The 22,861-nt window shown below is 44.1% G+C and overlaps 2 protein-coding genes across 6 annotated transcripts in view; one reads left to right on the top strand and one right to left on the bottom strand.

Moving 5' to 3' along the window:
- The first annotated feature begins 6,433 nt into the window (after positions 1 to 6,433).
- Positions 6,434 to 11,955, top strand: SNRPD1 (small nuclear ribonucleoprotein D1 polypeptide). Of its 2 annotated transcripts, none has more exons than XM_081833916.1 (4): positions 6,434 to 6,578; positions 9,945 to 10,021; positions 10,851 to 11,042; positions 11,785 to 11,955. In XM_081833916.1, the coding sequence occupies exons 1-4, from the start codon at positions 6,565 to 6,567 to the stop codon at positions 11,859 to 11,861; spliced, it is 360 nt and encodes a 119-aa protein (XP_081690042.1). In that variant the 5' UTR covers positions 6,434 to 6,564; the 3' UTR covers positions 11,862 to 11,955. The 2 variants fall into 2 exon arrangements, with proteins under 2 accessions (XP_081690042.1, XP_081690043.1); XM_081833917.1 differs by lacking the exon at positions 6,434 to 6,578 and adding an exon at positions 6,817 to 6,836.
- SLC6A20 (solute carrier family 6 member 20) overlaps positions 11,820 to 22,861 on the bottom strand; it is a 24,575-nt gene continuing 13,533 nt past the window's right edge. For 3 of the 4 annotated variants that reach the window (XM_081882114.1, XM_081882113.1, XM_081882115.1), the window contains exons 3-11: positions 22,592 to 22,683; positions 20,201 to 20,428; positions 19,797 to 19,907; positions 18,007 to 18,248; positions 17,273 to 17,435; positions 15,880 to 16,084; positions 15,278 to 15,437; positions 14,894 to 15,059; positions 11,820 to 13,532 (exon numbers count right to left, since the gene is read on the bottom strand). In XM_081882114.1, coding sequence (XP_081738240.1) covers positions 13,404 to 13,532; positions 14,894 to 15,059; positions 15,278 to 15,437; positions 15,880 to 16,084; positions 17,273 to 17,435; positions 18,007 to 18,248; positions 19,797 to 19,907; positions 20,201 to 20,428; positions 22,592 to 22,683 — 1,496 coding nt within the window. In that variant the 3' untranslated portion in view covers positions 11,820 to 13,403. The remainder of the gene's footprint in view (positions 13,533 to 14,893; positions 15,060 to 15,277; positions 15,438 to 15,879; positions 16,085 to 17,272; positions 17,436 to 18,006; positions 18,249 to 19,796; positions 19,908 to 20,200; positions 20,429 to 22,591; positions 22,684 to 22,861) is intronic. The other variant, XM_081882116.1, reaches the window with a different exon arrangement.

Raw genomic sequence — 22,861 nt, 5'->3', positions numbered from 1 at the left:
TGTGAGGACCCTTTTGCGGAGGGGCTGGGGAACAACGACCCTGCTTCCCCATAACAGGCACCCCTTGTGGGCTGACAGTTCATGTTTGCGGGTTGTGTAGCCGGCGAATTCTGGCCCGGGGCTGCGGCTGGGCCATCCCCTCCACACCCAGTCCAGGACCCGGGAGATGACCCTATCTTTCTTGGAATGGTGTGCAACTTCTTGTGCCTGAATGGGGCGGTCAGGAAGCAGCTCCAGGCTCATAACCTCTTGTGCAGGTGCTGGGTCGGGGCCTGTTTCCGGTAGTGGTAGCCTGCTGAGGGCGTCTGCATGGCCCATCGCCTTTCCAGGGCGGTGAATCAGTGCATACTGGTAGCTGGCAAGGAAAATTGACCACCTGAGGACGCGAGGAGACAGCACTTGGGGGGTCTGCTTTTCGGGGGCAAACAAGCCAAGCAACGGCTTGTGGTCAGTCACCACGGTGAAGGGCCGCCCGTACAAGAAATCATGGAATTTTTTTACTCCCTTCACGATTGCCAGACCCTCCTTGTCGATTTGCGAGTAGTTCCGCTCGGTTTCGTTGAGTGTCTGGGAAAAGTATGCTACCGGTACCTCTCTTCCATCCGGGAGTTGGTGTCCCAGGACAGCGCCGATGCCATAGGGCGAGGCGTCGCATGCTAGCACCACCGGCAGCCTCTCGTCGAAGTGTGCCAAGACCGAGTTTGAGACAAGCAAGTCCTTGACTGCCTGGAATGCGGCCTCCTGGCGCTGGCCCCACACCCAAGGGGCCCGCTTGTCCAGGAGTCTGTGTAGGGGCTCCGCTACCGCCGCCTTGTGGGGAAGGAAGGAATGGTAAAAGTTCAATAATCCCAAGAAGGCCTGAAGTTCAGTCTTGTTCTTGGGCGCTGGGGCATCACAAATGGCCCGTACCTTGTCCCCAGTCGGGTGAACCCCTTCTGCATCCACCATAAATCCCAGAAAGTCCACTTGAGGCACTCCTAGTAGACATTTTTCCCGCTTCACCTTGAGACCCGCCATCTGGAAACGGTGCAGAACAGTGCGGAGGCGGTCCTCAAACTCCTCTGGTGTGGGCCCGGCAATCAACACATCATCAAAGAAGGGGGTGACACCAGGAATCCCTTTAAGGAGAGAGTCCATTAGATTCTGGAATATGCCTGGTGCCACGCTGACCCCGAATTGCAGCCGCTTTACCCTGAACGCTCCTCTGTGCGTCACAATCGTCTGTGCCTCTGCTGTGGCCTCATCTACTGGCAGCTGTTGATATGCTTGGGCCAAGTCCAGCTTGCCAAAAATTTTCGACCCAGCCAGGGTGGCAAGGACATGGCTGACCACTGGCACTGGGTATGCATGGGCCATGAGGGCCTTGTTTATGGTACATTTGTAGTCTGCGCAGATGCGGACCGAACCATTAGGCTTGACGGGTGTGACGATTGGGGTTTCCCAGGGGGCATTAAGCACCGGCTCCAGCACTCCTTGCTCCACGAGTCGGTCCAATTCCTCGTCTATACGGGGTTTCAGGGCGAATGGGACCCGGCGGGCCTTGAGCCTGACTGGTCGTACTGCGGGGTCAAGCTGTAGAGCAATGGGGGGGCCCGTATACTGTCCCAATTTCCCATCGAAAACCCCCGGAAACTCCTTGCATATGGCGTCCACGTCCACTTGTAAGCTCATGTGGTTCACCCCGGTGATGGCTAGTCCCAGTGGTCCAAACCATGCCAACCCCAGTAAGCTAATGTAGGGGCCCTTGACCACAAGCAAGTCCAGTTGCCGCGTCCGCCCTCGGTATTGCACCCTGAAGGTCCCCACCCCCATTGTGGGGACCTTACGTTTCTGGAAGTCCCGGAGGGTGAATGGGGCCGGCCTGAGTTTGGGACCCCCAGTAGGACACAGTTTCCTTAAGGTCCTTGCCGAGATTATGGATAGAGTTGAACCCGTGTCAAGCTCCATGCGGCATGGGGCCCCCTCTATCTGTACCTCTACATAAATTTTCTCTACGTTGGGGTGGGGCAACTGGTATACCTGGAAGTCTGTGAGCTCCGTCGAGTTGCCTTGGTGCGTTGGGCCCCGGGACCTGGGGCTCTTGGATTGGTCATCTGATGCCTGGCTTCGGGTGGGCCGAGCCCGACACACCCGGGCGATGTGTCCCAATTTTCTGCACTGCCTGCACTCTGCGTTGCGGAAACGGCAGGTCCTCCTCTCGTGACTTTCTCCACAGCTTGCGCAGTTCCCTCCTTCTCGTCGAGGCAGCTGTGGTATGTGGGCTGCTTGAGTGCGCTGCTGTACTCGGTGCACCTCCTCCCTGTCGGATCCCGAGTCGTTGGTGAGGTCTTCGTGGTGGACCCTCGGTTGGGACGGCTGGCTCAGCCGTGCCTCTTGCGTCGACCTCTCAGCAGCTTCCGTTGCCAGGGCCTCCTCCAGAGCGACCTGGAACGTTAGGTTCTTCTTAGCGTAGAGGCGTCGTTGCAGCTTCTCATCCCTCAGGCCACCGACGAGGCGGTCACGAAGCATGTTCTCCAGCTCTGAGAAGTTGCAGAACCGGGCAGCTTGGCGGAGAGAGGTCACAAACCCAGTTATGGTTTCCCCAGGGGCTTGCCGCTTTGCGTAGAAGGCATTTCGACGAGCCACCACTGAGGGCTGTGGCGAAAAGTGCCCCTTCAGCTGTTCCATTATTGTTTTGTATGGAACAGTAGCGACGTCTTCAGGCGCAAGGAGAGCCCGGGCGATTTCAAATGTCTCCTCTCCGCAGACGCTGAAGAATATTGCCCTCTTCTTGGCGTCTTCTTCATCGGTGACCCCTTTGGCTTCTAGGAGGAAGGTGAAACGGGAGGCGTACGCTTCCCAGTCTCCAGATGCTGGGTTGAACGGCGAGAAGTTGCTGTCAGTTGCCATTCTGAGTTCCTTGTGTCCCGGAGCTGAAGCCTGGATACACGGTGCGAGGCAGCGGTGCGGCAGGTGGCGGTGCTGCGGTGCTGTGTGTGGCAGTCAGCTCAGCGGGATCCCACCTTCGTCGCCAGTGAAATATACTCAGAGTCGCAAAGTGATTTCATGCTCTTTATTCAGCTCATAGTGGTGAGGAGGAATGAATGAATGTCCCCTCAAAGTATCTGCTTTATATACATTATTTACACAATGGGCTGCACATGATTGGCTAATTCCAGGATTCTACTGTAGGCCAATCAGGTTGTGGATTCACTTCTATCTGGAGCATGATTGGGTGGTTCCTGCTAACCAATCATACTGCTGCATTGTTCTAGGACCAATCAGACTGCTGCATTCTGAATCCTATTGTTCTAGGACCAATCAGACTGCTGCCTTTTGGAGCCTATTGTTCTAGGACCAATCAGACTGCTGCAGTTTGGATCCTATTCAACTCAGTACATAACATATAACATAATAGAAGATCAGAAATACAGCATAGACTAATTAACAAAGAATCAGTCAGACAATTGCAATCTATAAACTGTTAACAAAGCAACAACAAAAATTAAGCTGAAACATCACATTTAAAGCAAAAGTCATAGGATTAGCAAAGCAATACTGCATTTGTAATCCATAAAGCAATATTAACGACGGTAAAATAGCAGCTAAAAGATGAACTAAGCACTGTTAAGTTCATATGCACACTCTCCACACTCCCATGACTTTTTATTGTACTGTGTGACATACCAAAATTCTGATCCAAAATAAAGCTATTAACTTTTGCCCAAAGTGCAGGTTTTGCAAATTGCAATGTGAGAATTTTCTCAAAACTATGACCACTGTATTAACTACTACATTGCACTATTAGTTTATGAGTACCACCCTTCTTTATATAGGGGTAGTTCTTCCACTGTTGAAGGCTTGGCGTTGGGGGCTGGGGGACGACAATAAAAGTTCCAGCTTCCTAAAGTGCCTCATGTCGGCTGCACACCTGAGCCTTCCTGCTGTGCCACCCTTATAGCAGCTGGGCAGGAGAAGGAGCCTGGGCGTGCACTTAGACACTGAAGAAGTCAGCAAAGACCCAGATCTTTAAGTAGCACTCTGGATTGGTGCAGAACTGTGGGGTAAAATGAGTTTTCTGTATGTCTTGTTTTGTCTATAACTCTTGGATTCTGAGCATAGCTGTCAACTTGCAGATTTGAAAATAAGGGACCAGCAGCCTCGAAAATAAGGGATCAGCAGCCAAAATAAGGGATTTTCAGAGCACAGGTATGTTCAACTTCTGAGCCCCTCCAAGCCAAAGGCAGAAAGCCCAGCCAGCAGCCAAACGAAGCCTCAAGCGGTGGTTCCCACAGCACAGCAACCCGGCAAAGGGGATGCAGCAAGGAAAACCACATCACCTCTCCGCTGGGAAGCGCTGAGCAAAGGCGAGTCCCCAGGCAACGCGGCCGATTTGATCGGCACAAGGCATGCAAGCTCCACCCCCAGTCGTTCTTAGACTCTTTATTGGGTGAGCAACGCAGCCAAGCAACACAGTTGGAGCCTCCCTGGCCGGCAGGGAGGGAGGTAGAGGAGCTGCTTCCTTTGAAACCCGGGAAATTTAAGGGACTTCATCAATAAGGGACAGCAGCGGGACACAGTGCTGGGATAAGGGACTTTCCTGCCAAATAAGGGACGGTTGACAGCTATGATTCTGAAACAAACCCCCTTTCTGCAAAACTTTTTAGGGCCTAACAGTAGTAAGTGAATGTGGTTTTGCAGGAGATGTATGTTCTTAGCAGGAACCTCAAGACCTCAGACCTGCACTCCAAAGATGGCACCCAGGAGAAGATTGTGGAAGCTGGCAGTGTCGTCTGTGTTATTTTCAGGAATGCACATGAATCTCTATGCTTGCCCTAAAGGCTTCCTGTCTTTGTGAAAGTCCCATGCAGAGCACACCCAAAGGCCTGAAGGTTTTCTGGACACTCCCCACAAAAATCTCTCACAGCACCCAGAGCTTTGTGGGTGCCCTTGATCAAATGTTTGCAGAATGCCCAGAGTTCACTGTTAATAAGCAGTAGCTCATAAGAGGTCACCAACCCTCAAAAAGCTCAAGGGCTTTTTAGCCTGGGCCTGTTTGCACAACAGCCATTGCCGTTTTCTTTGCACAATGTTTGCTAGTGGTTGCTGCAATGGGTGTGTGTGCGTTCTTTTGCAAAAGGGTGTTCCCTTTAGCAGAAGTGCACTGTGTGCAAAGCGAAAATGCCATTAGGGCTTGCTTTGAGCAATCTTATTGTATTTGACAGCAATTTATAGACACTGAACCACCCCTCCCCCTCCCACCCTGTTGCACCTTTGTACACACAGTACAGGGACCATAAGAATGGGGAGCAGCAGCAACAGTGACAACCACAGGAGGAGCCCATGTCGTCCCAGGAGAGACTGCAGGATCCTGAAAAGGGACCTTTGGGCATAGGTGGCCAAGCAGCTTCAAAACAGCATCAAGTTGTACTCTCCCTACACAAGTCCCCCTTGATGAATGTTGGGACCAACAGTGGGCAACAAGTGACATGAGCGTCTTGTATTTCTGCTTATGTGCGTATGGCGTGCATGTTTATTAGTGCAAACCTAGCAGTGAAATCCCCACGCAGGGAATCGTTAGAAGACGTGCAGTGTGTGCACACTACCGACACAAAGTTACAGTGGACAAAATAATCTGATGAAAGCCATTCCTGTTATAGGTAACTTTCTTTCCATGTAATAACAGTTCTGTTGACATCTATTTTATGGGTTAGCTCCCACAGCTGAACAGTTTGTGGCCCTCACTGTGGACCTATTAAGTCAGCTTTCACTCCTTAGAAGGAGAGTAGTAAGCAAATTCAACTGGTTGAACTGAAGGAGATCAACCAGAGATGGGTGGGGTACTACTACTACTATTAACAATAATAATGATATGTCATCTACAATGTTCATTGGAAATAATACTTTTTTAAGGCTTGGTTTTATGTTGATGTCTGTTTAGAAATGCAGTTTGTTTTTAGTTAGTATTTTGATTGTGCGAGTGAGTTTAATTTGGACAGGTGGTTCATTTGTTTTAACTCATTTTGCTGTTTATTTATTAGCTGCCTTGTGTTTCTTTGGAAAATTAGGTTTTTTAAAAAATCAATAAGTCGAATCCAAAGATTGCTCAAGGTTCAGTACCAAGTTTATTCTAGTGACTGTTTACTCCTTTATTTAATAACGCATCTGTCATGCGGGGGGACAAACCGGTGAGGTTCAAATCTTGCCCTAGTCGTGATGGCAGCCGTCTCCCTCTCTTCTTTTTCTTTAAATTCCTCCTCCGCATCCTTTCCTTCCACTCGCGACGACTCCTCCGAGCCTGAAGGTGGCGCTCGCTCCCGACCACCTTTCCCCTTCCCGCCCACGTGCTTTCCACTTCCGGGGCCTAGAACAGAGCAAGGGGCGGGGCTTCCGGCCATTCACAGCGCGCTCCTGAGGGAAACGCCACTCGGGGTTTCTCTTCAGCAGCGTCGAGAGCGGCCTGGTTTTCGGCTGCTCCTCCTCCGCCGCGCTCGGTTCTCTTCCGTTCCCCCTCTCGTCCTTTTTGCCTTCGCCCCGGGGGAAGCTGCGGCCTCAGGTTCGCCCAGGCCCGACGCCTTCGCCGCCATGAAGCTCGTGAGGTAAAAGGGCGAGCGCGTGGCCGGGGAGGGAAGGGAAGGGAAGGGGCGGGAAAAGACGTTGGGCAGACGCGGCTCGGGCCTGGGCGCGGCGTCGGAGCTCGCGCGGCCGGCGTCTCCTCCCAGGCGCCCTTGCGACCCCCCCTCTGCTGCTGCTGCTGCTGCTGCTATGCCCCCGCCCCCCCCCCCCGCAGCATCACCTCACGCAACGGTCGTCCCCCCCCCGCCTTTTTCCCGCCTCTGGCCTTTGTCATATAGCAGGTGTGGACGGTGGGGTGTTGCTTGGTTTGGTTGTTTTTTTAGGGGTGAGGTGCTTAGCCTCCAACACTAACCCGATAAACATAGGGACGTCCTATTCCTTTTTATTTTTATTTTTTTTTAAATTTTCCATTACAACAATCCAATACAGTGGTACCTCGGGTTACAGACCCCACTAACCCAGAAATAGTACCTCGGGTTAAGAACTTTGCTTCAGGATGAGAACAGAAATCGTGCAGCAGCAGGAGGAGGCCCCATTAGCTAAAGTGGTACCTCAGGTTAAGAACAGTTTCAGGTTAAGAACAGACATCCAGAACGAATTAAGTTCTTAACCCGAGGTACCACTATAATAGCCCCATCATAACAGTGCCAAATCATAATACAATTAATAATGCCAATCAACTGAGATGGCAAATTAAAACAATTTAGCCCCCCCCCCCCCCCGTGCTGGAATTAACAGTTTGATTATTTTCTTTGTTTCTGTGTTCCAAAATCTTATAAATTTCAATTACGCTCCAGTCCAAATATCAATCTGGGACGCCCTATTCCGTAATAATAATAGTCATGGTAATACAGTCATACCTCAGGTTACAGACACTTCAGGTTGCGTTTTTTCAGGTTACGGACGCTCCGAAACCCGGAAGTACCGGAACAGGTTACTTTCAGGTTTCGGAGGTCGCGCATGCACAGAAGCCGTAAATCGTGCTGTGTGCATGCGCAGAAGCACCAAATCGCAACCTGCGTGTGCGCACGGATCACGTTCACAACCCGAGCATCCACTGTAATAATTTCATTATTTATACCCTACGCATCTGACTTGCAGTTGCCCCCGCCGCTCTGGGAAGCTTCCATTAAAAAAAATAACACTTTAACTATACAGGGATGTCTTCTGAAGGTTGTATAGCTACTTATTTCTTTGGCTAGGGGGATGCACAACTCCATGCCCTTCAATATTTATCCCATGAAAATAGGAATATTCCGTTCCATAATTATAAGAGAAATAATAATTTTATTACTTATGCCCTGCCCATCTGACTGAGTTGTCCCAGCTGCTCTGGGCGGCTTCCAAAATGTGTGGGGGGGGGAACCATAATAAAACATTAGAATTTAAAAAACTTCCTTATACAGGGTTGTCATCAAATGTATTCTAAAGGTTTAGTTACTTTTCTCCTTGACTCAGGACAGGAGTCTCATAACTCCATACCCTCCAACATTCCTCTGACCAAAATAAGGGCATCCTAAGGAAAACTGGGACATGGGATCAAATTAGAAACCAGAACGGCTTCTGTAAATCCAGGACTGTTGCTGAAAAATAGGGGCAATTGGAGGGTCTGGAGGTGGGGTTGAAAGTTGGGACCCCTAGCCCCAAATGAATAAATGATAATTTGCAGTGCTTCCTTCCCCCTTTGTAGCTTTAGGTTATGAACCTCTGTGAGACGTATGGATGAAGGGCACTGTACAAATTTAGTAAATACTGTAATAATAATCAACGAGTTGCCTAATAGAAACTGTTCTCTGGGCAGCAGTAAAACGGCTAGCACTAAGCAGGATCCTGCATGGTTTCAGGTGGGAAGGGGGAATCCCTATGTGTTGCGATTCCTGCATCACAGCGGGTTGGACTAGGTGACCCTTAGAGTCCCTTCCAATTCTGTGATTTTAGGATTCTCTGTTTAGTAAACTGGAAAGGAGGAGGAAGAAGGAAATTGTAAATTAATCATGTCCAGCCAGCAGTGGTGCAAGAATAGAATTAGTTGTGGACAGGCACAAATCAATCTCCAGCAATTGATCCAGTTAGCACAACAACAAGAACCTGCTAATGATAAGCCAAAACTGGCCAGGTTGCTGTAGTTTTGCAGAGACTAATAAAATACTGCTGATAACAAAATAGGTATTTTTAAAGGCCTGGGAGAATATTAAATCCCTGCCTGGTGCTGATAGGAGCCGAGGTAAGCCTTTCCAGGGGGAATATTCCATAGGTGGGGGCATTGCAAGAAAGGCCATCCCACTTGTAACTTGTCTTCTAGGCTGCTTTATGAGGGGACATTTGGAGAAAGGCCAGTTGATGGACTTGTGTTGGGTGGGCCAGGCTATCCATAAAGGTAAAGGTACCCCTGCCCGTACGGGCCAGTCTTGACATACTCTAGGGTTGTGCGCTCATCTCACTCTAAAGGCCGGGAGCCAGCGCTGTCCGCAGACACTTCTGGGTCACGTGGCCAGCGTGACAAGCTGCATCTGGCGAGCCAGCGCAGCACACGGAAACGCCATTTACCTTCCCGCTGGTAAGCGGTCCCTATTTATCTACTTCCACTTTGAGGTGCTTTCGAACTGCTAGGTTGGCAGGCGCTGGGACCGAACGACGGGAGCGCACCCCGCCGCGGGGATTCGAACCGCCGACCATGCGATCGGCAAGTCCTAGGCGCTGAGGTTTTACCCACAGCGCCACCCACGTCCCCTATCCATAGGGGAGGGCAAATTGCACTTGTTGCAGGGCTCTCCAGAGCACCTGCTTCTGCCCCTCCTCTTAATGGCACATCCCTCTTTACTTAAAATTGTTCTGTTGCAGCTTTCTCTCCAAGGAAGTGGTGAGTCCTTTTTCAGGGCAGGACGTTCTGGATGAAGTGGTTCAGGGGAAGAACCCCCTTCTTGAGAGCAAGGGGGGGATTGCCACTGCTGCCTCTGCATTACCAGTAGGAAAACAGAAGTAAACCAGCGATGGGTGTGCAGTGCACTGCCCTGACTGTATGCAGGGCCCCTTGAAACATGGATATCAAAACAGTCGTCCTGATTTGACATACCATGGAGTCAGCATTGGATATGGGCGTTTAGATACTTTGTGCTCTCATAAACTTCCACAGCTGCCTCTCCTTTTTTAAACCACATCCACTTAACCAAACTTGCTGGACTGGAGAATCCCTAATTTCCACAGATAAGTCTCATTGGGACTAATATGAGGAGCTTGCTTGCATGTTAAGTTATCCATTGGCTGGTGGGGTGGTCCAGAAATAATTGTGCATTTTTAAAATGTAGCAGACAAAGGTCTCTATAATTTTAGCACTTGTTAGTACCAGCGCATTGAGCTGGAAATGTTATTGTTTCATTTATGCATTGCAGGTTTCTAATGAAACTTAGTCATGAAACTGTAACCATAGAACTGAAGAACGGGACCCAAGTACATGGAACTATCACAGGTATGGGATTTGGGATATCTTAAATGTTAGATTCCTTTTGTGAAACATTAGGCTGTTCTAGTCTTTCATTTAAATGTTTGATTAGTCCACCGTTCTCAAGAAATTCCAATATGCCTATGTGCACCATCCCATCTTCTTTCCCAAAATCTGTGAATCAGGTTAGGTTAATGAAGGCTACTCCACTGGGTTTCATAGCACAGCAGAGGGGAGGTTTTTCCTTATTGAAATCCAGTGCATTGAAACTATATCACACTGGCTCTCAGAGTAAGCATTTTTGCTCTGCTATAATGGTTGCATGGCTGATGTTAAATAGAGCTAAGTGATGGGGGGGGGGAGTTGAGAGGTGGTTGTTTAATGACTTGTAACTTGCCTAGGTGCCATCTGTCTGTATATATTGACATCTTCACTTATATCATCACCAGAATAAGGGAAAGGGATAATGCTTTGAACTATGAGTGCATGCGTTAGTTATATCTAAGTACTGTTGCAGTGGGCAGAGGTAATAGTGAATTACCTCTGCACTGACAGAATACTAAAAGGGTCTGGAGGTCTAGGCAATGCAGATAAAATGATTTAAATATAATTAGCTGTTTAGGAAGTAGTATTTTTCTTCTGGTTTTGAGTATGACTTTTTCTACAGCTGTGCTATGGTGACTACACATGTAGGACATTCATTTTGCTTTCCCACTGTAAAGCGCTTAATGTCTCTTAGATGGCATGGGAAATGTAGTACAATACCTTATACTACTCTCCATTTAGGAACTCTGTAATTATTAATATAAGTCTCTTTGAAAACAGTGTAGAGGAAGCTTCCTGTTCTTTGTTTCAGGAGTGGATGTCAGTATGAATACACATCTTAAAGCTGTAAAGATGACTCTGAAGAACAGAGAACCTGTCCAGCTGGAGACGTTAAGTATTCGAGGCAACAATATTAGGTATTTCATTCTGCCAGATAGTTTGCCTCTGGATACCTTGCTGGTGGATGTTGAACCAAAAGTTAAATCCAAGAAAAGGGAAGCAGGTTAGTGATTTGATTTCAAACCACCAAGAATGTATTTGCTGTCTATACATGAGCACTTCAATTTGCCCTTAATTGCAATATGAATTATCATGAGGGGCTTTGGGGGGGGGGGGTGGCAGTGGCTTGTTGAGCAGGAGGGAGCCAGGAAAGCCTTGTTAGACAAGCATATGACTGGATCTACCCCTGAACTTTTGTGGCACCAACAAATCCAGCTGTTACCTGTTTCATATTGCCGGGTTTAAAATTATTTGGTACGGAGGGATATGAAAATTTTCATGTTGAACAATAGAGTTGTTCATGTTACACTCAGAAGCCACCAGTTTCCTGTAGGCAAAATTCTGAATTCTGTTGCTCTTTAAACAATGAAATCTACTGGAGGAACTAATCTGTTCTGGAATCTATCCTTGTCCCGAAAAGGAGATGTGGAATTTACAGACTTTATTCCTGCTTAACGTATTTATTTGGGCTTTGACAAAAACTGCAGCAGTAACCTGCCTACTTGTAATGACGCTCACAACACGTAACACATCTTTTTGACTTCTTTAATGAATTGATTTGTTATCCAAAGTGGGAAACAGAACAGTAGCTGTATACCATTTTGCAACCAAATTACTAAGATTACTTCAATAAAAAGTTAAAACAAAATGTTTAAACGATAGATGTTTTGAGTCCAAAATCTGGCATGACCTTTATATACTGCAATTCCAAGTTTTTGAAGGAAGTTTTTTGTCTTTGTGTTCAGTTGCAGGGAGAGGACGTGGCAGAGGACGTGGGAGAGGCAGAGCACGTGGCAGGGGGAGAGGAGGTCCAAGACGATAATTTCTTTATAGCCACTAAAAATGTCGGGCAACTTTGGATATTTTTTGTACAGGTTTTGTTTCATTGTCCATTTTTAATAAACAAATGTGGGAAATGTTGTGTCAGTTAAGGTCAAGTTATATACTTCAATCTTATTGGAATTTTGATTATACATGCCTTTGTAACCTCTAGTACTGTTCAATCCAAACTTTAACTTCCTTAAGTTGGAATATACTAAAATTTATTCAAAATTCCCTCAAAGATATGGAATGTGCTCATTGTGGTGTAGTCCTTATTCCCACCACATATTCTGTTATAACAAAAGACTTTGCATTTTTTGTGTTTTCAACGTTGCTTGAAATTACATACACCTTCAGTTTCAATTAATATTTTGAGTATATTTCTTTTAAGTTTTTGCCTGGAAAAATGGATGTAGGCTGTTAAATATTAAATCAGCATTTACATACATTGGTGAATTTAATTGAAAGGAGTTTGGCATAGAAAGTGAAACTGCGTTACTAATGGAAAAACCTATAACTTCCGGGAACTTCTAAATTTCACACCAATAGCTTTTTGATTTCGAAGTATTTTTTCAGCCTTGTTGATAAATACATAGATGATCTATGCGTAACCTACAAGCATTTGTTAGAAGCCTGAGAACATCCACTTTCGTTTTAAAAAATGTTCAGCTTTTACTCTTTTAGAGATTAAAACTTTGTCAACACTTGATCATGGTTCAGGAAAAGAAATTCAGTAAAAAGAACACCTGACTTTTTAAATCTCTTGTGGCTTGTCTGGACTCATGTTTATCCTATGGTTGAAGGTAATGTTAAAAATATTGAATAATGTGGCACTATGTGCTACTGAGAACATTAATGCTCACATTACCTTGATATAACTAAAATTTCCAGTCTTGAGTTCCCCAGCTCATGAAACAGCTCCAGCGTAGCTCTTCCTTACTTTTAACAGCCCAACTCCACTCTCCTTTAAGGCATCTCTAGAAAAGTGGGGAAATTCAGCTGAGTGATACATCTTGGAAACTGTTCTTTACATTGCATATAAACATTGCTGATTACTGAGCTTATATCGCTTCTAAAGAAGCCTTCAAGCACCTACTAAAATTTAGATTCCATGAATAATACAAATAACATGGTCATGCTGCATTATACATGGAAAAATTATTTGTGCACGTTGCAGCTTTCTTGCAGTGCAAGCCTTTCTTCCTGTACTTCAGATGGAGTAGGAATACACTTCTACTAAAGTGAAGATGCATTAGGAATACACTTCTACTAAAGTGAAGATTGTTCAGAAGGCGGCAGAGTGAATTGACCGATATATACTGTGCACGGTCCAAGGTCTTTGTAAGCCACCATGTTGCGTTCGTACCCCTCGGAGACAATCTTAAATCTTCCATCTGCTATAGGACAGTTCTCTTGACCATTCATTGGTAAGACGGTAGTAAAATTCTGCATGCTTGTTAATGGTTGCAGGTTATTGCTGTTGTAGTCTTCAAGGTGGTTTGCAAAGGTTGCAGGTGTTGATGACGTTCTCATAAGTCCAGAACTAAGGATTTGTTCTTTTCATTATAAAAGTTACTAATGCTCCCAGTGGTATGCACAAAGTGGAGGCTGCGACAAGCAGCCCAATAACTGCTAGGGCCCCACTTGGATAATCTTTTGTAACCAGCTGACCCTGCAAGAGAGAAAGGACCAGATGTAAAACAGAAGTCTATTAATGCAGATGTGTGCTACTGTGCGAATTTAGAATTGGTGGGAGGCACTTTTTTCAGAGCTCACCCTGCGTTGCTTTCCAAGTGAGCACCTCATCTTTGATGCTTCCTAGCAGAAATACTTAAAACTGAAATTCAGACTGCTACAGGGCTATGTACCGCAAGGCCTTTCAGTGAGCAGAGGGCATGTAAAGTTTCATCTGACCCCTGCATTTGAAAAACAACAACTTGATAATGACCACTGTTCTCTAATATGCAACATGTCAAACAGCTAATGCTTCTGTAACATACGTTTCGTATCTACAGCTGTGTTCTGATTTTTTAAAACTAAAACTGAAAAATTACATTTCTGTAGAGATGTTGCAACAAATTCCATATTAACTTCAAAACCTTGATTTGGTTCATATCATGACAAACCTAGTTTGTCTTAAACTATGGTTCGGTCCTGAACATGTCTTCTTGCCCATGCTGTGCAGGTCTTATTTAATCTTCTCTCCTTCCCCCTCCCAGAAACGGCTCAGACAACAAGTGTGGCTTGTTATTTCTTCCTAACCAGTACTGACTTTTCATTGAAAGAAATGAACCCTGATCCAGGTTTGGTTAACTTGACAAGCCATAGCATGGTTTGTTTGAATCACATGGGAGGAAGGAAAGTCGTGCAGAGGATCTCATGTTCATGATTAAGCCAATGACATGCAAACCAGCTCTGTCAAATTATAGTTTTGCTCGTTTTGTAAAACATCAGATGGAGATTTGAATTGTAATCATTGAACCTGAACATATGTATTTTGTGAATTGTTTCAGCCGGGGGAGAACCTTCAAATTGTATTTTCTACATGCTAAGCTGCTTTGAAGCTTACTGGGCCTGTTTTTATCAATGCTCCTCAAAGCGGCTGTGGTGTAAGCCATTCCAGAACCCTGGCTGCTAATATATCTTTTCTGCAAGAGGACATGAAAACAGCTGCAGTATGGTCTAAAGATAGCTAGAACAGTGCTTTCTGTAGAAGATTGTGATTATTTAACTTGACAAGTATTCAGCATGTGTCTCATACTCATACTGTAGGTCTAATAGAGTGATTAAAACTTGACTAAAGCCTATTGAAACCTATTATAAAGGGTAGTTTTCTAACCTTGTTAATACCGTAAGAAACCATTTTGGAATTCTGATTATTTAACACTTGCCATGAAATTTATCCCCTAAACATACCGGTAGTTAAATGCAGCAGTTGAAAATTTTTTAAGTCACCAATTATAAGTGCCTTCCTCCCACCTTCTACCTGTACTTCTAGCTACGAGTGGGTAAAAATTGCAATGAGTAAAATACCTCTGTTGCATCCCAGGCTTGGTATTGCAATGTCCCTGTTCTGATGTAGTCTGTGATGTAAAATATAAAGAGGCTTACAATCAACACAGGACTAACGAAAGCCCACATAATCTTCCAGTACCAACTTGGTTTATGTCCGCTCATCACAGAAAGGTCTTTAGAAAATCTGTCAAAGAAAGAAAAGCACACACTTAATTGGTTAGTTCGTTTTTTAACGATACATTGTTTTGGATCGAAATTGTAACTGCCAAGGAAAACCAAGTTCTGTGGTGAAGATTGTTGAAATAATGTAGAAGGAATATGGTTCTGGTGTGCAGAAAGTTTTGCACAGGTTTGAGGTAAGTTATGGCAATAAAATGTGATAGGATGTTCCCAAGTTCTTACCTTCTGAGTCCATATACGTAACAGACAGCCATGGTTTCCACCAGTACTATAAGTAGCAAGGAGAGAGTAGCTGCATAATCATTGAAGATATCAAACCAGTAGTTGCCAGCTTCCAGGGTGAATGCTAGGCCAACTAAAAAGTTGATGATGCATACACCTCCTGTAAGAAAAACGTAGTTTGAGTTTAGGCTGTAAATTAAATAAGGCATGGACTTGTGCTTTTGAGATCAGCTAATTCTAGGCTGACTTTACTGCAGCACAGTGGTGGAAAGTCACTTGTTCGTAGGCTAATTTCATAGGCCTAATTTTACATTCCCTCATTGGGACCAAGTGGCCATTTCTTCTACTGAGTCAGGCACATTTTGTCTTCAGATTCAAGCTGCGTACAGTATGAATTTTAGCATCTTTTGCTGCTTTTGAAGGGAATCTGATATACTGTACTCAGGCACTCCCAATCCCTTCTGAAAGCACAACGGGGAACGGTGCCAAAGGTAAAGCCATAGCTGCAAAGGAACATTGTTCTTTTGCAACTGCAGATTTACCTTTCCATCACCTTGGTTGACTCCCTTGAAGTCCACTGGGTGCACTTAAGTGGTAATCACCTGATATCATCTCTCTAGGCACATGGGAGGTAATGAACTTGCTGTCGGTCAAAGGAGTAAGAATGGCTGCTGTGTTCCCCAGCATGCTGCCTATTCCCAACATCAGCAGCATGAAGAAATACAGCACTGAGTACAGCTGCGAGACTTCCATGTTCTTTATTGCTTCAGAGTACACTATGAATGCCAGTCCGGTACCCTGAACAGCCTGTTGGAGAGAGAAAACAAAATAACAAGACTTGCGGGGAATGCATTGCCATGCAGAAAACAGAAATGGCGCACACAAAAAGGGAGCATATAATTCCTTGCTGTGTCAACCACTGCTTTCCGTCATTCCCATCAATGGCTTGTACACAAGTTCATAGCAAATCAAGATTTCTGAAGCTCTGGCCATGCGGGTAATAGGTACAGGAGTAGACAGATGGGTATCACATTGAGAGATTCAGCTATCCATCCCAGCTGGGGAGATTTTGTGTCCTATCACCACACTTGTTTCAGTAGTTTCCAATTCACTGCCAGGCTTGTCATCCGCTCTAAACCTCTAAATACAGAGCATCATCTTGCTTCCATATGTGCAACTCTGACAACGACACATTCCAGTGCAAATTTGGTGGCAGAGTTAGCCCCAACTGCAACCAGTCGAACTTAGCTACTTAGGCATACAACACATACCTTGTCAACCACTGATTTCTATGGAACTGAGTTGCCACTAAGTCTGGGATGACTCCTATCCAGTCTTGTTGCGGGTGCAGCCCGATAATGGGAATCCCTTGCATTGTCATTCAACAGGCCTTTGAACATTATGACATGTAAGCAAAATAGCAGTGTAGGTTGTTGCTAAACAAAAATGGCTTGGCACTTCTGCGGTCAGCACTCGCAATGGCAGCTGTAGGAACATTTGCTCAAGCTAGGTCACAGGTTTCCATATGTGGAAAAATCTATAGGCAGATTTTTAAGCTAAACAGGCAGCAAAATTAAATGGTGCATGCCATAAACAATTTTCACCAGAGGCTCACTGTGTGTGTGTGTGTGTGTGTGTGTGTGTGTGTGTGTGTGTGTGTAATATTTATGTACTGCCTTTCTTCCACAGAATGAAAGAAGGCATACCTAGATTTCCTAGGTATTCATTTTTATTTGTTAAATTTGCATCTTTCCTTTCCTCCAAACGCCTCAAGGTGGCATGTATGTTCCACCTTGTGAAGTAGGCTACCCTGAGAAGTGACAGGTCACACAATGAACATTTTGCCTAAGTGAGGATTTGACCTCCAGACTCATGTTCAGACCTGGTTCCACACTAACCACCATTCAAGCACTGACCACAAGGTTCTTTCATTGTGCCCTCGGTTCACAAAATATGTGCCGAGTCAAACTATTTTTTTTAAAAGTTGCAGCTCACTGTGTCTAATTCTGCTTCCAAACTGCAGTTCTTAATCTGCGGCAACAGTTCTGCATATTCACTGGGGTGAGTGGATGCCAGGAAATTCTTCATATCTTCAAGATTTTCCATTGTTAATGATCCTTCTTCCAGGTCGAAAAAATTTGTCAGCATCAATATCACCCTGCACAATAGAATGAAATACAGTTATTTTAAATAAAGCAACAAAATTTTGAACAACAACAACAACACATTAATATTTTCAAATAGTAATTTCTGGCAGATGGGGGAAATAGGCTTCTAAAAAAAAAAGGTGCATTTTAAGAAACACAAAATTTGAAGGAAATGTGATACTAGTTGAAACCAGATACTTCCTAAATTAATTTTAAAGACATTGGGGCCAGATCTGAACTGAGACCAATAAATTGTAAAGCAATTATCAATTGAGTGGTGTCTAAGCTGGCAATTGTTTCTGTTAGCACCATTATTATAACATTTACTAAACAGTGTAACTGAAAGGTCTTCTGCATGGGATCCTGAACCATCCGAGGGCTCTCCCGTCACCCCTAGTCAGACAAAACTCAAAAATCATATGGGATGAACCCATTCACAAAAAAGATTTCAGATGAATGCCAGTCATGCCTAGTAACAGTTAAAAAGAAAATCCTGGAGTAAAAAAAAATAAAAATGTGTTGGCTACAATGCATTTTCAGGTACAAATAAAAGAAGGTAATTGAATTAGACTCCACACTTACTTGCTCATGCACTTTTCATAGTTGAAAGTTGCCTTAAAGCCATAAATGGAGAAAGTCACAATACTGGCAAATATTGAGGTGGTGCTGTTTATCAATGAAACGATGATGGCATGTCGTTCACAGTTGTTTTTTGGATCATTGTAGCTGGCAAATGCTATCAAGCTGCCAAAACCAAGTCCAAGGGAGAAAAAGATCTGAGTAGCTGCATTAATCCAGGTTTTGGGATTTGCTAGTTGCTCTAGCTGCAAGTCATAAACCAAGAAGATGAACTGTGTAGCATTTTTAGACTTTTATTCATCTTACTAACACGCCTGCAAGGTGGAACATTATGACACAAGGTGGAATGGAGAAAGATTTCATCCTATCCAGTTATATCCTGTTACTTTTGTGTACTGTATTATGTGTTATGATCAGGCAACACCTCGGGTGAATCAGACTTCCATTTTCTCAGTGTTTCTAGTCAAGACACATAGCCGAACAACCATTAACAAAATACGGAACACCGCTTCTCAAAAGTCCAATTGAAAATGTTTGCTGCAAATGGGCCAAGGAAAATCAATTGCTAAAATGTGTTTAACTCCGTCTGAAGTAAAAAGAGAACCTTTACAGCCAACGTACAGAAGAAAATGGGGAAGGAATCTAATGAAATACAAGCTTACAATGCAACAAACTGAATGTGAATGGTTGCTCAAATTTGTCCCAGCAGCATTAATTGGTGCTGATCTTTCTCCCTCTTCATTTTCACACCTTTTCCTATTTCTATTTCATAATTATAAAAAATACAGTGATGTAACAAACAATGCCATTTGAATTTGCTTTTAAGCAGAACAGCAGAGATGGTTTCTGAGCGTAAAAAAAAGAGAAAGAAATCCAGTTTTTTAAAAATATAAGGCCTTTTGGTATGCTGGGTTCAATGGGACTTACTGCAAAGTAAGGTTAAGATTACAGCCATAAGGCCAGTATAATTAGGCTGGTCCCAGATATCTGAGCATGGTGGGCAGTAAACAGTCCAGATCTGTAAACTTTCCTGAGGACCCTTTTGCTTCTGCCATTACCAATCAATAATATTTAATACAAATCAGTTGTCATAGAGCCAGTGTTATGTTTTCCAGGTGATGTAGGACTTTAGCTCTCATCAGAGAGGTAGGACTGGAGCAGTTTTAGTCCCAAAACATCTGGAAACAACCAGATTAGATCTCCCTGTTGTATAATCTTTTGTAATTAATGTTACTCTGATTCTAATTTTCATGTCAACAGAGCTGCCTCTGACTTACACCAAGGAGAGGTTATGTGTCGTGCTACCAGTTGCATAAGTTTCCCTGTGTGCATTTATCTTTCAAGAGAATTATATTTCAAAGTGTAACACAAAGCTAATCTCCAATAGATGTCAAATAGCTGATCTCATGTATCTGGAGTAACGGAATTAATTACTATAATAACAAAATACAATACAATATAGATAAAAGTGGAGTTCCCTGTATTACTATCTAGCTTGGGTTCTGTATAGATCAGGGTTTACCCAAACTTAGGTCTCTAGCTGTTTTTGGACTACAATTCCCATCATCCCTGACCACTGCTCCTGCTAGCTTGGGATGATGGGCGTTGTAGTCCGGAAACAGCTGGAGACCAGACCCAAGTTTGAGAAAACCTGTTGTAGATCCTATTCACATGTACACTGTTGTATTCGGGCTCTTTGTAGGCCTGAACTTCCATGGTGAAAATACACATTTGTGAAGAACCTGCCTCAGTTTGTATAAATATTTGTCTATAGCCATTTAGGGCATAGGTACCTTGGGTGTAAACATGTAGGTCAGCCCATTCGCAGCTCCATGGAGAGTTAAGCCTCTGATTAAGTATATGATGAGGACTACATAAGGCAGAGTAGCTGTCACGTAAACAACCTGCAAATGAACAACAAAAGGCTTCATTTAGTAGAGCTGTGTGACACACTTAAGCTTTAGACTTTAGGGGTGCTCACGTTACATTCAACAAGTACACAATCTGTGTATCCATGTACTGTACACAAATACACTCATATAGAGTCACATCTCGCCAGCTGAAAAGCAATGTTTTTTCATCTGAGGAGAATTAAACCCAAAGCTAGTTTGAAAGGTTTTTTACAGATGCTTCCCTTCCATCACTTTTTACTCAGTAAAGCTTATTTCTTCAAGAATAGCAGCAACAATCCTCTTACCTTGCCTGTGTGCTCTGTTCCTCTTAGAATACACAGATAGACCACCAGCCAAGCCAGGACCAGACAGGCTGCCTGTTCCCACTGGATGTTCCCACTCTCCTCGATGGATGGAGAGATGTTGAGGGTTTTTCGGTACCAAAAATACTGCGTGGGTGTTGCCTTCTCGCACTCTTCCACGTAATCCGTGTGGTTAAGATTGAGTGGACAGTTTGCCCACGGCAAAGGATCCTTTGGATGTGAAGCAGACATTATTCTGTACACTTAATTTCCCAAGTACCATGAGTCAGATCGTGAAAAGGTCAGGTCACCGATGGGGAAGGTGGTGCTGGACTAAAGTTCCCAGCCTGCATGGCCAGCAATCAGGGATTATGGGAACTGTAGTCCAACAACTTCTGATGGGCAACAGTTTCCCTGCCTGGGGGTTATGGTGGCATAAAACTTTGTGCAATGCTCCACAGCAATGTGAGGTTATTGTGGGGAGCGGAGCATTAAACCATAAATCTCTTTCTCATTCAGCAAACTTCCTGTGATGCAGTTTTCCAATATAATTATGAAAGACAGGATGAGCGACATGTTTTATAATATGTTCTAATAGTGTTTGAACTATAACATGAGTAAGATGCCATTCGATACTAGATCAACTTCTGATGGTGCAGGAAAATGTCAGTTTTTCAGGAAAAATATCCTTCTTGATGAAATGGAAAGCAAACTAACCTGCAGCTAGTTCAATAGACAGTGGCCTAATCAGCTCTTTGAAATCTTCAGCTCTTTCTGACTCTTACATTCATACAAAACCACATCTTCCAAAAATAACCACCTCCTTTACTTTAAACTCTGGGCTTAAACTCTGTCACCCTTGTTATTTATGTTAGCGATAGAACCACTCCTTCACAACATCAGAAAGGATGAAAACATAAGGGGGGAGAAAAATTGGGGAGAAAGTCTATAAAGTTAGAGCATTTGCTGATGATTTGATAGTAACAACCCAAGACCCGAAGCAAAGTTTACCAGCTGCTGTAGATTTAATTAGAAAATATGGGGAAATAATGGGGCTGAAAATAAACTACCAAAAAACTAAATTATTGAGGAAAAAACCTCACAATGGAAGAGAAAAAAGAACTTAAATAAAAAATAAACTCTGACGTCAAGCTGACTGGCAATGTATTCCTATTTCCTATACAGTGGTACCTTGGTTTTAGAACAGCTTAGTTTATGAACAGCTTGGAAATAGAACGCTGCAAACCTGGAAGTAGGTGTTCTGGTTTGTGAACTTTGCCTTGGAAGCTGAACTTGTTCCGCTTCCTGTTGAGTGTGTTCCATTTATAAATTGAGGCCCCCACTGCTAATCAGAGGCTTCCTGTTGAGTCTGTCGGCTGTGGAGTCCCGAGCACCCACACAAGGTGCGAGGTGATATTTGGAGCTTTTGTTTTTGCTATTTTTTTCATTTTTGTTTGTGTGGCTTTTTCGCTTTTTTGACTGACTTGTTCTTCGTTTTATGGGACTGAATTGTGACCGTGACTTGTGACTTCGTTTTTGTGACTTGTTTTTGTGTCTGTGTGGAACCCAGTTCAGCTACTGATTGATTGATTGTGTGACTGCAGAAATGCACATAAGAAAAAAATAATAATTTTATTTTTTATCATCTACAAAACTGTGTTATTTATTTTATGGCACAGTCCACTGATTATTGCTTTCATTTTATGGATCAATGGTTTCGTTAGATAGTAAAACTCATGTTAAATTGCTGTTTTAGGGGTTGTTTTTAAAAGTCTGGAATGGATTAATCCGTTTTTGCATTACTTTCTATGGGAAAGCACGCCTCGGTTTTAGAATGCTTTGGTTTTGGAAAAGGCTTCTGGAACAGATTAAGTCTGGGAACCAAGGTACCACTGTATTATTGCTAAGCATTTCTGGTACATAGAGCAAATTGTAAAAATATAACATCAACTCAGATGTCTTTTAGGTGTCAATAAATGCCTCTGCTGCCTGGGTGATTGAAGCACCAATGTCAAAAGCAAATCGACTGCTGGCTTGGACATTGCTGTTGTACATTATTGTACAATGGAATTTCCAAGTTCAGTGACACTGCGCAACTAGACTGCCTCAGGAACATCATAAAACATGCTCCTTATCATACGAGCAAAATCCAATGTGTGATTCCAGGATAAATAATCTGAGAACACTTTAACTCCATGATTGCCCCCAATTAGAAAAGCTTTTACAAGAAGATGCATCGATATTCTGCCCTGCTGATCATAAAATGGGTTTCGTTTTCAGCCAAGGCTTCTGCAATGACAGCTGCCAGACAGATTGGCTGAATTTTCGCAATCCTGGAGGGGAGGGAAACCACTGCGTGCGGCACTCTACTGCTGAAAGCATTTTCTTACCCACCTGAAATGAATGGAAGAGGTACCAGAATGCCCAGGCGTTTATAACGTTGTAGTACATAGAGAGGAAAAATGAAACGATGACACTGGCAATTCCTAAAAATAAAAGAAAAACAAGAGAGCTATGGAAATGGGCATCATTTTTGCAGCTATAACTTCCTGCACCAGAACCAACTAATTAACCTAAGGAAGGTCCACACATATTACACTATGTCCTCACATAACCTCGTCTAGGTTTAAATTTTACTCTCCAACATTTATCTGATGAAAATAG

This window comes from Podarcis erhardii (assembly GCF_964252035.2).
Source record: "Podarcis erhardii genome assembly, chromosome: 12".
Classification (NCBI taxonomy): domain Eukaryota; kingdom Metazoa; phylum Chordata; class Lepidosauria; order Squamata; family Lacertidae; genus Podarcis; species Podarcis erhardii.
The sequence above is the reverse complement of the archived record's forward strand: the minus strand, read 5'-3'. Positions and strand labels throughout refer to the sequence as shown.

What these genes read in the sequence shown, in the direction of transcription:
- SNRPD1 (XM_081833916.1), top strand. An exon ending in AGTACATGGAACTATCACAG is followed by an intron (nt 10,022 to 10,850) that starts GTATGGGATTTG and finishes TCTTTGTTTCAG; the next exon opens with GAGTGGATGTCAGTATGAAT. An exon ending in ATCCAAGAAAAGGGAAGCAG is followed by an intron (nt 11,043 to 11,784) that starts GTTAGTGATTTG and finishes CTTTGTGTTCAG; the next exon opens with TTGCAGGGAGAGGACGTGGC.